At 43.2% G+C, this 13,221-nt stretch overlaps 1 protein-coding gene across 2 annotated transcripts; it reads right to left on the bottom strand.

Moving 5' to 3' along the window:
• Positions 1–338: 338 nt before the first annotated feature.
• evx1 (even-skipped homeobox 1) lies at positions 339–4,014 on the bottom strand. Of its 2 annotated transcripts, none has more exons than XM_060825358.1 (3): positions 3,626–4,014; positions 2,342–2,579; positions 339–872 (listed from the first exon to the last, which is right to left on the bottom strand). In XM_060825358.1, the coding sequence occupies exons 1-3, from the start codon at positions 4,012–4,014 to the stop codon at positions 339–341; spliced, it is 1,161 nt and encodes a 386-aa protein (XP_060681341.1). The 2 variants fall into 2 exon arrangements, with proteins under 2 accessions (XP_060681341.1, XP_060681342.1); XM_060825359.1 differs by having other exon boundaries at positions 2,342–2,574; positions 3,627–4,014.
• Positions 4,015–13,221: the final 9,207 nt, after the last annotated feature.

Below are 13,221 nucleotides of genomic sequence, written 5' to 3'. Positions count from 1 at the left end.
ATTGTGGCTTGTTAACGTTTGAACACCAAATTTCTATGATGAGGATATTATCATACAATTACTATTAAAACCTCAACAATGCACGCACACGACTAGAATACTCTCATCAGCATAGGACATATTTGGCAGATAACGAAGGAAAGAAGTCTTACAATCCACTCTATGGGTTAGAAGTGTGAGATGGAGTCCTGCAGATATGTGATGGAGATTTTGAAACAAGGTCTAGACATCCAGCGAGCCGATATTTCCACTAGTGTCCAAACCCTTCTCTCCAGAGAAAGAGATGTGTGCACATTTGGAAGGTGTATTTTTTTTAAAGCATGCTGGAGGATGTTGCCTTATCTCGTTAAAGGGACTTCTTCCCTCTGGTCCAGGGACACCGCAGCAGCCTTGCTCAACACGGAAGGTGTGAAGGTGAGGAATGTGTCAGTTCTGGTGGTTGACGCACACGTGAAGTCTGTCCCAGCAGCTCTTTGGACCACCCCATTCGACTGACTGCTGTGGCACGTTAGGCATGAGCAAGGGGTGCTGCCGGTGCTGCCAATCCCATGGTTAGTGGTCGAAGGGTAGAGGGACGGGTGCCTAAATGCACACAGCAATTCGGGACGCGGGTAGGGGTGAGAAAGAACTCTGAAGGTGTCCAGGGGTCTCAAAGGGGTGCTGAAGGGGCTGCTCGCTGATGCAGACGCTGCAGACATGCCCATGTGAGGATAGTAGTGAAGAGGTACATGGGATGGGAAGGGATAGGGCAGGTTGCCAGTGGCTGCAGCGTGACTCATCATGTATGTATAGAAAGTAGGATCGGCTGGGTGAGGCCAGGTCATGGCCAGACGCTGCCTCTTGTCCTTCATTCTGCGATTTTGGAACCATACCTTAAAAAAAAGAAAGTCAGAAGTGTGTTATTTCAGAAAACATTGCACTTGGGTTGTAAAACAAGCCATGTTTTCTATTGTCACAAGGTATCTCCCAACTTGATGACATTGAGGGAGAATGACACCTATTTTCGAGTATTTTTTCAACTGCAAATTAATTTTGCAAATCAAAGCGGGGTTGAGCCCTTGGGGATAGAGGGGCATGTTATTTCAGATTGAACAAGGCTACTTATTGCAAGCGAAGTGAGCACAACGTAATCACTCCAGATCTTTTCACTGTGATACTGGGCCCTTCAGCTTTGAACATTTATAGTCCAGCTTTTCCTAGTGCCTTTTTTTGGCACACTGACATTTTATTTTTGTCGATTTTCAATCGGTTTATAAATATACTCTGCAAAACCCAAAGCAAACAGTGCAATAGACTTTACGACAATCGTGACAATAACATGAAAATCAATCCCACCTTTTGTCAATGGTTCATGCACTGCATATGATACATCTGCTTACATATACACATGTATAGATATTATATACATATTATATAGATACCTACATATCGGTGCTGAGAAACCCCTCAAGCGACCCGACTCCCATTGACGTTAACCCATTCAAAGTTGGTGGGTTACTCTTTACCTACAACACTACAATTCCCCAATACCCACCATTTGCAAGGGAATGTTGCTCACAGTAAAATCAAAAGGCTAGCAAAGACTTCTTTTAATAGCATTGCTTCTTGAAATGAAAAGGGCACAGAACAGCAAGAGCAAAATAACGCCAATGAAACAGAATGTTATTCCAATAACTCACAAAGATGAAAATGTGAGGGACTTGTCCTCACTCTGATGAAGCAGCGCTCCGAAAGCTAGTGCTTCCATATCAACCCGTTGGACCAAAAACTTGGTATTGTGTGAATTTTAATAATATTTAGAGGGGGCACCTGTGTACAGTGGTTTCATAAACGTTGTTGCATCAATGCAACAGATTAAACTAAGGTGATGAAGGTTTGCCGCAATGCCACCTCTCTCGGAACGCCAGATGCCTGGATTTTAACGTAAGCATTGCTCACTCTGCATTTGGAATGAAAATCCTTTCGTTTCATTACATGAATATATTTTGTGTTCAGGGTTTCGTTTTGCCCTAACCCACTCCACATGAACTAACTGATGGTCATTACTATTTAAGTATCCAGTAACTAACACTCGATATTTCAATAAGATGCATAAATAGTATTTATTTTCATCAGGGGTACCAAACATAAGGTCGTTTTCTTTGTCGACTGTTTATTTTGCTACTGATAGCAAGATTAAACTCAGGGCTTTTCGCGTTTTTCTATACTCCTGCTTTATTGTCTTATGTGGACCACATCGTTTCCAGCAACTGCCAACTGCATTTCTCATGCATCTTCTGATCTTATTGTTTACGATTAGTTATCGGCCCAGGCATTTCATCCTACTCCGCCTCCCGTTCACCTTGATAGTGGTTTCCGGTAAATTTAACGCCGCTGCTAACTCGCATCTCCTGGGCCTGGAAACATAGTTTTCCCGGTAGAATTCCTTTTCCAGCCTGGCGATCTGCTCTCGGGTGAAAGCGGTTCGGTATCGGCGCATCTGGTCAGCTCCACCGCCGCCTATCAGGCCCTGAGAGCCGGACACTTTGGGAATCTCTGCCCCGCCGTTAGTGCCGATCGGATCGGAGGGTTGCCCTGAAATCAGAATCACATCTAGAAGTGTTACCAAGTGAGGCATTGAATGCAACAACATAAGTTCAGTGAAAAAGAGGAAAATTGCTACTCAGAGACCTATCTCCTTCCATGATTCCACATGTTGTTTTGTTCATTTTAACGCTCTCAGCACTCTACACAAAATTCATTTGACTTATGTCTCAAAATTCTGAAATTTGCATTGTATTTCGGACTTGAAAGTTTAAAATATATCTTTGATGCCGTCAATATATGTATTCACCATACCTGTGCACAGTGTCACAGATAAAGCGCCCTTTGTGCCCCGATTGGCCTTTTTGGCTGTTATTTACTGAGAAACAGGCACCTTCTCTAAACAACCTACTCTTGGATATCCCGTGGCACAAACTGGCTCCATAAAGTATGGGAGAAATTCCCCAGCTCGTTTGAAATGGACTCCCCTTTTTCTCAGCTTTTCTCTCTCTCTCTCTCTCTCTGTAGTCTCCTCCCGGCTTGAACAAGACTATAAAGTGCATGCCGGCTGCTGGCAGACTGAGATGCTTTCATATTCGCCGGCTCTCATTGAAGCTCATCCTGAGGTACCTATTACCGACCTGGCGCCAAGAAGACCCTTCGAAAGTGACAATCTAAACCCTCCAAAGGTGTTAACTCCTCAGAACTTGGGACTCAATAATCACTTTACGGTCCTTGAACGAGTTTCGGAAATCCATCAAGAAACCAAAGTAAAAATCGGCAACGAGTTTCTTGTTCTTTAAACACTTGATTTGCAGGGTTTTATTTTAAATGAAAAGTTTAGTTGGGTTTTAATGGTGAAAAATGCAAATCATGAAATTGCCCCATTTAAATAACATGAAAAATTTAATTCTACAATACAAATTAAAAGCTATTAATGTATGCCTCGATTATGCCTACACTTTGGCATTTGTCACGAAAGATGAGTGAGATCTAATTGGTCTAAGAGATAAATTAAGCAATCGTTACTTACTTTAAGAACAACTTTAACATGAACTCCAGGATGTAAAGTAAATGGTATTGCAATCAAAATTGGTCAGTACCTTTGTTTCCGTGGTAATCTTGATTTCCCGGCACACAATTTGGAGTGCAACTGACATCTATCTCATCATAATAATCTGACTCCGTTTCCGGACTGTTTTGGACAGAGAGACATTTCCCCTTCGCTGAGCAGCCATCAGATGATGACTTGTCCGGGGCAAGGAGCCTTGAAGCGGGTCTCATCCGAGTGCTACCGTCGGTCTCCTCGTCCCCACTCTCCAGTGTCACAGGCGCAGACCCAGGGCTCAAGCAATTCCGCGGGATCACGTTTTCACGGGACTCGATGACTGGGCTCCCAGCTGGCTCTGACAAATTCGACACCCTCCTGCTGACAAGATTACCGTGCTGACCTCGCTCCAGCAACAGCAGCATCTCTTTCCTTGATTCCATTGTGCGAAGATCGGGGATCAGAGCCAGCAGAGGAACTACTCAAAGCAAGGAGGACACACAGTTCGAGGGAACACGGGGCTGGGGGAGTGAGGGTGAGGGGGGGGGGGGGGGGGGGGGGGGGTGGGGGGATGTTGAAGGGTGGAAAAAAAAGCGAGATGCAATTGACCTTCTGATGTGAGCACTGCTCTCGGAAGCACTGAGGGTCTGGGAAGGATCACCATTCTAATCTGTCATTCTTATGCTGTCATCGTCATGGCAGTGCCCGGGTGACGCCAACAAACTGATTGTAAGCGGTTTACATGAGATAACGCCCGCCACCGTGAAGATGAAAGGAGCTTCAGTTTGTCGCTGCTGTATACACGTAAGTAACCCAAAGAGAGAAAGGGGGGGGGGGGGGGGAGAGGAAGTGCGAAACGAACTATACAACTCCCACAAATCAGACTGTCCACAACATTACAACATCTCTGGGGATACAGGGACCAGAACATCGGCAACTTTGCAATCCTTCTGTACTGTATATATGCAATCGATAAGCACTGTTATTTAACTTGAGAAGCGGAATCATTCAAAATGCTGATTAATTCTGGTGTCATCGTCTTCATTATCCCTCTGCAAAGCACTTTGGAATCTCTTTCTCCGTTAAAGGAAACATAGGTTGCTCTGTTGTGTGATTTTTGACTAGGCTGTTACTGTTTATGTTCGTTAATACATTTGATAAAAACGTGAATGCAAATCATGGAAGTGGCTTTATACTTTTATCACACTGATGGGAGTAGCTATGCAGTATACTTCCCAGGAAGATTTTGCATGCAGTTTCGAGATCAGTTTTCCTCTTTCAAATGCGCATTGTAACAACATTCATGGAGGAAGAATAGATACAATTAACAGTAACGGTGGAGCTTCAGACTGGCTGCCTGTCATTCTTAGTGAGCATGTATTCCCTTTGCTTACTGTAACTGATACACAAACACAGACGCTGAATGAACCATTACCGTGTTGTTTAATGAAATGAAATCCACCCGAAATACAAAATTTGTTTACGGACTTTTCACCTTTTAAAAAATTTAAATGCATCTCCAGATTCACCTATTGTAATTCCTTGGTTGTCTGAGTATTCTATGAATTGTTTGAATGATAAATTTGGGTTCGGTTTTCTGACTGATCTATCCCTCTGCAGCCTTTAATGGCCTAACTAGTTTACTCAGATATTTCGCATAATTGGCATTTTTGTTCGAGGGGGAGACGAAATTATGTTGCTGTGTCAAACCTACTGTTTCCGTTCTTTTGCAGCCAGTCCTTTCTATATGTGATAACGTTAGTGTAATGCTTCCTCTATTCCCAAATAAAACGCTTTGTCGGATAATCTATATCATTTAATTTTTAACACACACATTTACTGGATGTTGTTTCCACACAGATTACATTTGGTAAGTGAAGAAAGAAAATGAGGAGACCGAGCATCTAGATATTAAAATATTGACCTAAAATACTAAATCATTCGAATGAATTAATCTAAGCAATTTGAAAAGGGACCGCTCGTAATCAGAATGCGAGCATCATTGTTAGTCAAAATTATCTAAATCGCTAGGCAGCACCCTTTATGCATCATGTCTGTGGAAAGGAAGGGTGTTAAAATAACACAATATTTGCTGAAGGTTAAAGAACAGAACACAAATTCCAAGACAGGTCACTGTGGGCCAGTTGACGTATGAACGCCATCTAAAGGGAATAGTGTAGATACGTCAATCACCGCGCGGAGCAGCAAGATGCCAACAGACTTCTTTTTTTAAGGAATATCGCTTCAACGAATGATAAACTGGCTTATTATCACGGAAAGAAGTAAATTCTATGATCACATACACTTGGATCGCGCTGAGGAGCACTAAAACACAGTTTAAAAAGTGCTCACGTGGTCTTAAGTCTTTCGGGCAAAATTATTTGACCATCTTTTTAAAAATCCTCTTCGAAATGTGGATAATACTTGCCGGATTCGCATTTATTAATTGCTTTGGGGACGTAGGTGGTGAATTATTCCGGTCCTGTTTTCAGGAGGTGGTGCTGCTGGTGGTTTTGGGAGAGTTCTGAATACTCATTCAACTCTTGCCCTCATCCTTCTGGCTGACAGAAGTTACCGTTTGAAAGGTGCTGGTGAACGAGCCTTGGTAAGTTGCTCCATTGCATCTTGTAGCTGGTAGACATTGCTTCTAACTGTGGAAGGATAGAATGCTGAAGGTGATGGATAAGGTGTCAAATTATTTGTTCTGCATGGTCATCCAGTCAGGTGAAGAGTACTCCATCACACTTTGCGCCTTGCAGACGGTGGACTGTCTTGGGGAGACAGGAGGTGAGTTACTTGTTGCCGAATCTCTAGCCTCTGGCCTGCTCTTGTAGCCATTGCATTTACATAGCAGGTCCAGTTCAGTTAACAGAATTTTGATAACGGGAGATTCAGCAATGGTGATACCACTAACTGTCAAGTGGATGTAGTTACAATATCTATTTTTGAATATAGAATCCCTGCCATGTGGAGGGATCATCAAGTCTGACTATGCCCGTCAAGTCTGCACTGATCATCCAAAGAGTATCCCACACAAATGTAGCCACCAACCCTATCTCTTGGAACGCTATATGGCCAATCCGCCTAACCTACACACCTTTGAACTGTGGGAGGAAACTGGAGCACCCAGAGGAAACCTGCACAGGCATGGGGAGAACATGCAAACTCCACACAGACAGCAACTCAAAGTTGGAATTGAATCCAAGTCCCTGGCACTGTGGGGCAGCAGTGCTAACCACTGTGCTACAGCAGCACGCTAGAGGTATTGATCCATGTGGACATGTCTCAGTATCTGAGGAACCATGAATAGTACAATCATCAGCAAACACCCTTATGATGAAAAGAGTGTCGCTGATGAAGCAACTGAAGATGGCTAGCCCTTGGACACTTTTCTGAGTCACTCCTGCAGTGATATCCTGAGATAGTTAACCTCCAACAGCCACAAGCATCCAGATTTGTATTAGGTATCACTCCAACTGGTGGAGAAATTTCACCCTGATTCAATTGACCTTATTTTTACTGAGGTTCCTTGATGTCATACTCAATCAAATACTGCCGTGATGGCAAGGGCAGTCATTCTTACCTCATCACTAATTTCAGTTCTTTGGTCCATGTTTAGGCCAAGGCTGTAATGAGGTCAGGAGCTGATTGGTCTCTGCATAACCTATTTTTGCTGTTTAAATGCTAGCATAGTTGACTACTTCTTTCATCTTTGCTGATGATTGAGAGTAGACTGATGGGACAGTAACTGACTGGGTTAGATTTGTTCTTCTTTGGTGTGCAGGACATAGCTGGGTAATTCTATGCATTGCTGGGTAGATACTGGCATTGCAGCTGCAGTGGAACAGCTTAGCTAAGGGCATGGATCATTATAATGAACAAATCACAATACAGACTTTATTAAAAAATCATGAATCTTCTCAGGTACTTCTTTATTGTAGTTATATTTTTATTGAAAAAATAAACTTTTTGGATATTACAACAAATACAAAGCAAAGCAATTCAAAAACAATACAAAGAAATTAATTAATTTCATAACTAATGAATTATGACAGTAATAATAATACAGCTCAACGAAACAAAGTAATAGCCTTCGAGTATCGAGAGCATAAATTTATACATATTCATGTGTTCGTAGTTCCTCCTCTCTGGATACCAGGTTCATTAAACAGAATCATTATGGCTATATAAAGACCCTTTTTAGTATGGTAGATAAATCTATACCCAAGTAGTCCAAAAACGGCCACCACATCTTATAAAAAGTCTCACTTTTATGCTGCACCATACTTGTAAGAAAGTCCAAGGCCAGCCCAAAGCCGGTGGGGGGAGGAGGGGGGGGAGGGGTTCAGACACTCATTCTAACAGAATGTTCTTTCTTGCACAAATAGTGAGAATACTGAAAAACCTTTTTTGTGTGCATTTAATGGAAGTGGATTATCAAGAGCAAGAAGAAGAGATACAGGGTCCATCTCCACCTCAATGCCCAAGGACCCTCTCTACTCTGTCTACCACATTGCTCCAGTCTGCCCGCAGCCTAACCCAGAACCAGAGACAATGAGTGAGCATGCCCATGCTCACTTTGCATTTAGGACACATTGAAGATAATCCCACTTTAAATTTTGAAAGGTGGTCTGGGGCCAAGTGGACCCTGTAGAGAATCTTCAATTGCAAGGCATGGGCCCTGTTGCAAATTGAGATCCTCTTTGTATTTTCCCAGATATCCTCCCATACTCAGAAGAGATCTCAACATCCAATTCTCTTTCACATACCTCGCAGAGCCATTTGGACTCATCCGAGGGGCCCTCTCCCAATAGATAATAGACATTGCTGACAGAAAGTGTGTTCTCAGCACTCAGCACCCTCTTCTCTGTGTCAGATCTATACAAATCAGTAGAAGTGTGATCTCTTTTTGTATGAAATTTCTAATTTGAAAAAAATGGAAGAGGTCCCAACTGGCAACTTGTATTTCTGAGCCAACTGGTCAAAAGACATCAGTATATCCCCTTTGAAGCAGTCACCCAGGCAAGACACAGCCCTCGCTGCCCATAGTTTAAACCCTGAGTCCATCATCCCCAGCTGAAAACCTAGCATACCAACTATGGGTGTAAAATGACTTTTTGGCAATATTTTCTTCACTCTGAAGCATTGCCCTCCATGCTTTAATGGCATTAATAACTATTGGGCTACGGAAATATTCCTTAACTGTCCTCATTTTGTCCAAGAACAGCAAGCTAGTAAGGGGCATCTGGCCTGAGATGCTTCAATGTCCAACCATAGTGAGTGACGGTCCCCCTGAGCCCAGTCATTCACGTAAGATAGCAACAAGCTTAGTTGATTATTTTTGATATCTGGGAGGTCCACTCCTCCCAGATTGTGGGGTAGCTGCAGTTTGGTCAATTTAATAAGGGGTCGCTTGCAATATCAGATAAAGGAACTGAACCAGCCGTTCAGTCTTCTAAATGTTTGCTGAGTCAAAAACAGAGGAAGCAGTTGCACAGGATACAGCAGGCAGGGCAGAATGCTCATTTTAATGAAGGCTTTCTGACCCAGCCAAAAAATCGAAAGTGACTCCCATAGATTCATAGAGATGTACAGCACAAAAACAGACCCTTCGGTCCAACCCATCCATGCCGACCAGATAAACCAACCCAATCTAGTCCCATCTGCCTGCGCCCGGTCCATATCCCTCCAAACCCTTCCTTTTCATATACCCATCCAAATTTCTTTTAAATGTTGCAATCGTATTAGCGTCCACCACTTCCTCTGGCAGATCATTCCATACACGTACCATCCTTAGTGTGAAAAGTTGCCCCTTAGGTCTCTTTTATAGCTTTCCCCTTTCATCCTAAACCTATGCCCTCTAGTGCTGTACTCACCCACCCCAAGGAAAAGACTTTGCCTATTTACCCTATCCATGCCTCTCATAATTTTGTAAACCTCTAAAAGGTCACCCCTCAGCCTCCGAGACTCCAGGGAAAACGGCACTAGCCTAGTCAACCTTTCCCTACAGCTCAAGTCCTCCAACCCTAGCAACATCCTTATCAATCTTTTCTGAACCCTTTCACTGCATCTTTTCAGTAGGAAGGAGATCAGAATTGCATGCAATATTCCAACAGTGGCCTAACCAATGTCCTGTACAGCCGCAACATGACCTCCCAACTCCTGTACTCGATACTCTGACTGATAAAGGAAAGCATACCAAATACCTTCTTCACTATCCTATCTACCTGTGACTCCACTTTCAAGGAGCTATGAACCTGCACTCTAAGGTCTCTTTGTTCAGCAACACTCCCTTACAAATCTTTGAAGGTCTTGTTTGATTCTGTTGAATAAATGGGCAAAATTGGTTTTAAATAGCTGATCAAAGACGGGAGTAATGAATATACCTAAGCAGAGAAAGCACTCCTGTGACCATTTAAATGGAAATCGAGGTTCGTCCTCAGAACCAGGCCTTTTTGGGAGACCACTCATGGGCATGGCCTCTGATTTTGCAAAGTTGATCTTGTAACCTGAAAAACTACCAAGTGAATTAATGCATTGTATCAGATGAGGCACCCAAAACTGTTGGGTTTGATATGAAGACAAGAACGTCATTGACATACAATGCAATGTTATGTACTTTCTGCCCACTTCTGGAGCAGATATATTGGGATCCTATGTATTGCCTCTGTCAGTGGTTCAATCCCCAATGTGAAAAGCAACAATGATAAGGGAAACACTGTTGACTATCCTTATGAACATTGAAATTTCTTGGCCACACACCATTGACGAGAACCACAGCAACAAGGTCCCTTTACAAAATCTTTACCCATTTAATAAAGATCTCAACCAGGCCAAATTACTTTAAAGTATAAAAAAGCTATGGCCACTCAACCCAGTCAAATGCCTTCTCCGCATCCAGAGAGATCACTAATCCCTTTACCTATTGCCATTGATATACTTGGATCATATTAAGTAACCTCCTGACATTGTTCCTCGATCTACAACCACTTATAAACCCTGTCTGATTCTCTTTAAATTGGAGGGCAGCACAAGTTCTAGTTTTAGGGCAAGAGTCTGAAAGAGGATTTTGAAATCGACACTCAGAAGTGAGATAGGCCTAAAGGAAGCACAATCCTCAGGGCCCGCCCTTTTTTGCGGATAAGAGAGATATTTGCCTCTTAGCGAGTTTTGAGGAGATTTGTAGCTCAGGTTAAAGTTCCGGATGTAGGTTTGCTCACTGAGCTGGAAGGTTCATTTCCAGACGTTTCATTACCCTACTAGGTAACATCTTCAGTGAGCCTCTGGGCGAAGCACTGCTGATGATTGGGTTTCTTTGGGTTGGTTATGTCATTTCCTGTGGTGATGTCATTTCCTGTTCTTTTTCTTAGGGAGTGGTAGATGGTGTCTAACTCGATTGCGTGTTCTCTATCACCACAGGAAATGACATCACCAACCCAAAGAAACCCAAACATATAAATAGAAAGCAGGAATCATCATCAGCGCTTCACCCAGAGGCCCACTGAAGATGTTACCTAGCAGGGTGATGAAACATCTGGAAATGAATCTTGCAGCTCAGCGAGCAAACCTACATCCAGAATGTTTGCCTCTCTTAAAGATGGCAGGAGGGGGGATCCAAGATGGCGGCGACCCAGCAAGACTGAGTCCACAGTGCTCTACCCAAAACTTGGGAAAAGTGGGCTATCCACCCCCACCACACTCACTAAACCATTTATAATAGTTGTTAACCTTAAATAGTTACCTATTAGTACATTTAAATAGTCTAATACTAGCTGGAAAATGAGTAAAGGGAAGGGAACAGGCGGCTCTAAGAAAGCAGGGACCCCTCCCCCACCCTCTCCCTCTTCATCTGCAACAAAGGTGTCTTCAGCTACTTCAGGAGATTTACCAATGAAGATGAGCTTTGAGGAGATGTTTGCCAGGTGGGAGGCGAAGATTGATGCTTTTATCGATGAGTCTCGGCAGAGCAGAGAAGCACTATCAGCCGAGCTGCAGAAGCAGGGCAGAGACATTCAGAAATTGGAGTGCCGAGTCAGAGAGGTGGAGTCGAAGGCCGCAGCCTCAGAGACTGGGATAAAATCAACAGCCGACCACATCCGTTTTCTCGAGAATCGAGTCCAGAACCTAGAAAACCACATTGATGACCTCGAAAATCGATGTCGTAGAAAAAATATTCGGTTGTTGGGCCTGCCCGAGCAGGAAGAGGGAGGTCAGCTGACAGCATTCTTAGAGCATTGGCTGCCACAACTTTTAAATCTGCCTGCTGGATCAGGCCAGGTAAGGGTAGAATGGGCCTACCGGGTCACAGTACGTGGGCCCGGCTCAACCCAGCGCCCACGCCCGGTCCTGTTCCAGCTGCAGAGCTATAGGGAGAGGCAGATGCTCCTGGAAGCCTCAAGAAATCTGGGAAAAGATCCCCAAGCTATGACCCACAAAGGATCCAGGATCATGCTGTTCCAGGACTTCTCCCCAGCTTTGGTCCGAAAGAGGAAGGCATTCGATGAGGCGAAGAAGCGTTTAAGGAACTTAAATATCCAGTACTCCTTACGATATCCAGCGACGCTACGCCTTAGCCACGAAGGATCCATATATAACTTCGGATCACCGGAGAAGGCTAAGGAATTCTTGGACTCTCTTAAATAAACTGTAAGAGATTGTGGACGCTGGTCTGCCTTTCCCATTATTTTGGTTTACATCCCTTCATCTTTTCTTATCTTTCCCCCTATGTGTGTATGTGTATATATATATATATGTTGGGGCGTTTGGTTAATGTTGATGGGGAGAGGTGGTTACCTTATTCTATTTTACTTTTGTTTTTAGGAGTGGGGTTGTTTTTCTTTCCCCTGTTATTTTGTGGTATTATATTTAAGTATTACATGTTGAGATTGTAATCTTATAGTTATATATGGTATTAATATTCCCAAATATATTTAGATGTGGGTGTGGGTGTGGGTGGGGGTGGGGTGTTCACTGTTAACTCTAGCTTTATATTATATTTGAATTCTCCTCATTTTATTGAGGAACACCTGGGTCAAGGGTGGGGCACTGGTTGGAAGAGGGTAAGATGGACTGTGGGAGAGGAAGTGACGCTCCCTGGGAACAAGGGAGAAAATCTCCAATTCGGAATGTTTTATATTTTTTATACTTAGAAAGAGTTTTTTGTTATATTGTTTTGAGTGTATCAGAGAATCTTTACTTTTGTAAATCTTGTATGCTCCATGCTCGGGATGTTCTAGATAGGGTTTCCCCTCCCAAGGGGTCTCGGATCTGTCCAGATGATTATGGCTGAACAGTCGGTTAAGTGGTGCACCTGGAATGTCAGGGAGAGTAATTCGCCAGTTAAAAGGAAGAAAATATTATCAAATCTTAAGAAGGAGAGAGTTGATATAGCTCTCCTACAGGAGACACACCTGTCGGATAAAGAACACTTAAAATTACGACAGGGCGGATTTGATCAGGCCTTTTTTTCCTCTTTTAATTCAAAAAGCAGGGGAGTCGTTATCCTTGTCCGGAAGAACTTCCCTTTGAAAATTCTAAATCAGATAAAAGACGAATCTGGACGATATATTTTGATTAAAGCCCTCATAAATGGAGAGGAATATGGGATCTTAAATGTATACTGCCCCCCGGCACACCCCTTTAAATTCATA

The sequence above is a fragment of the Hemiscyllium ocellatum genome, chromosome 5, assembly GCF_020745735.1.
Source record: "Hemiscyllium ocellatum isolate sHemOce1 chromosome 5, sHemOce1.pat.X.cur, whole genome shotgun sequence".
NCBI lineage: Eukaryota > Metazoa > Chordata > Chondrichthyes > Orectolobiformes > Hemiscylliidae > Hemiscyllium > Hemiscyllium ocellatum.
This window is presented reverse-complemented; position numbering and strand designations above follow the sequence as displayed.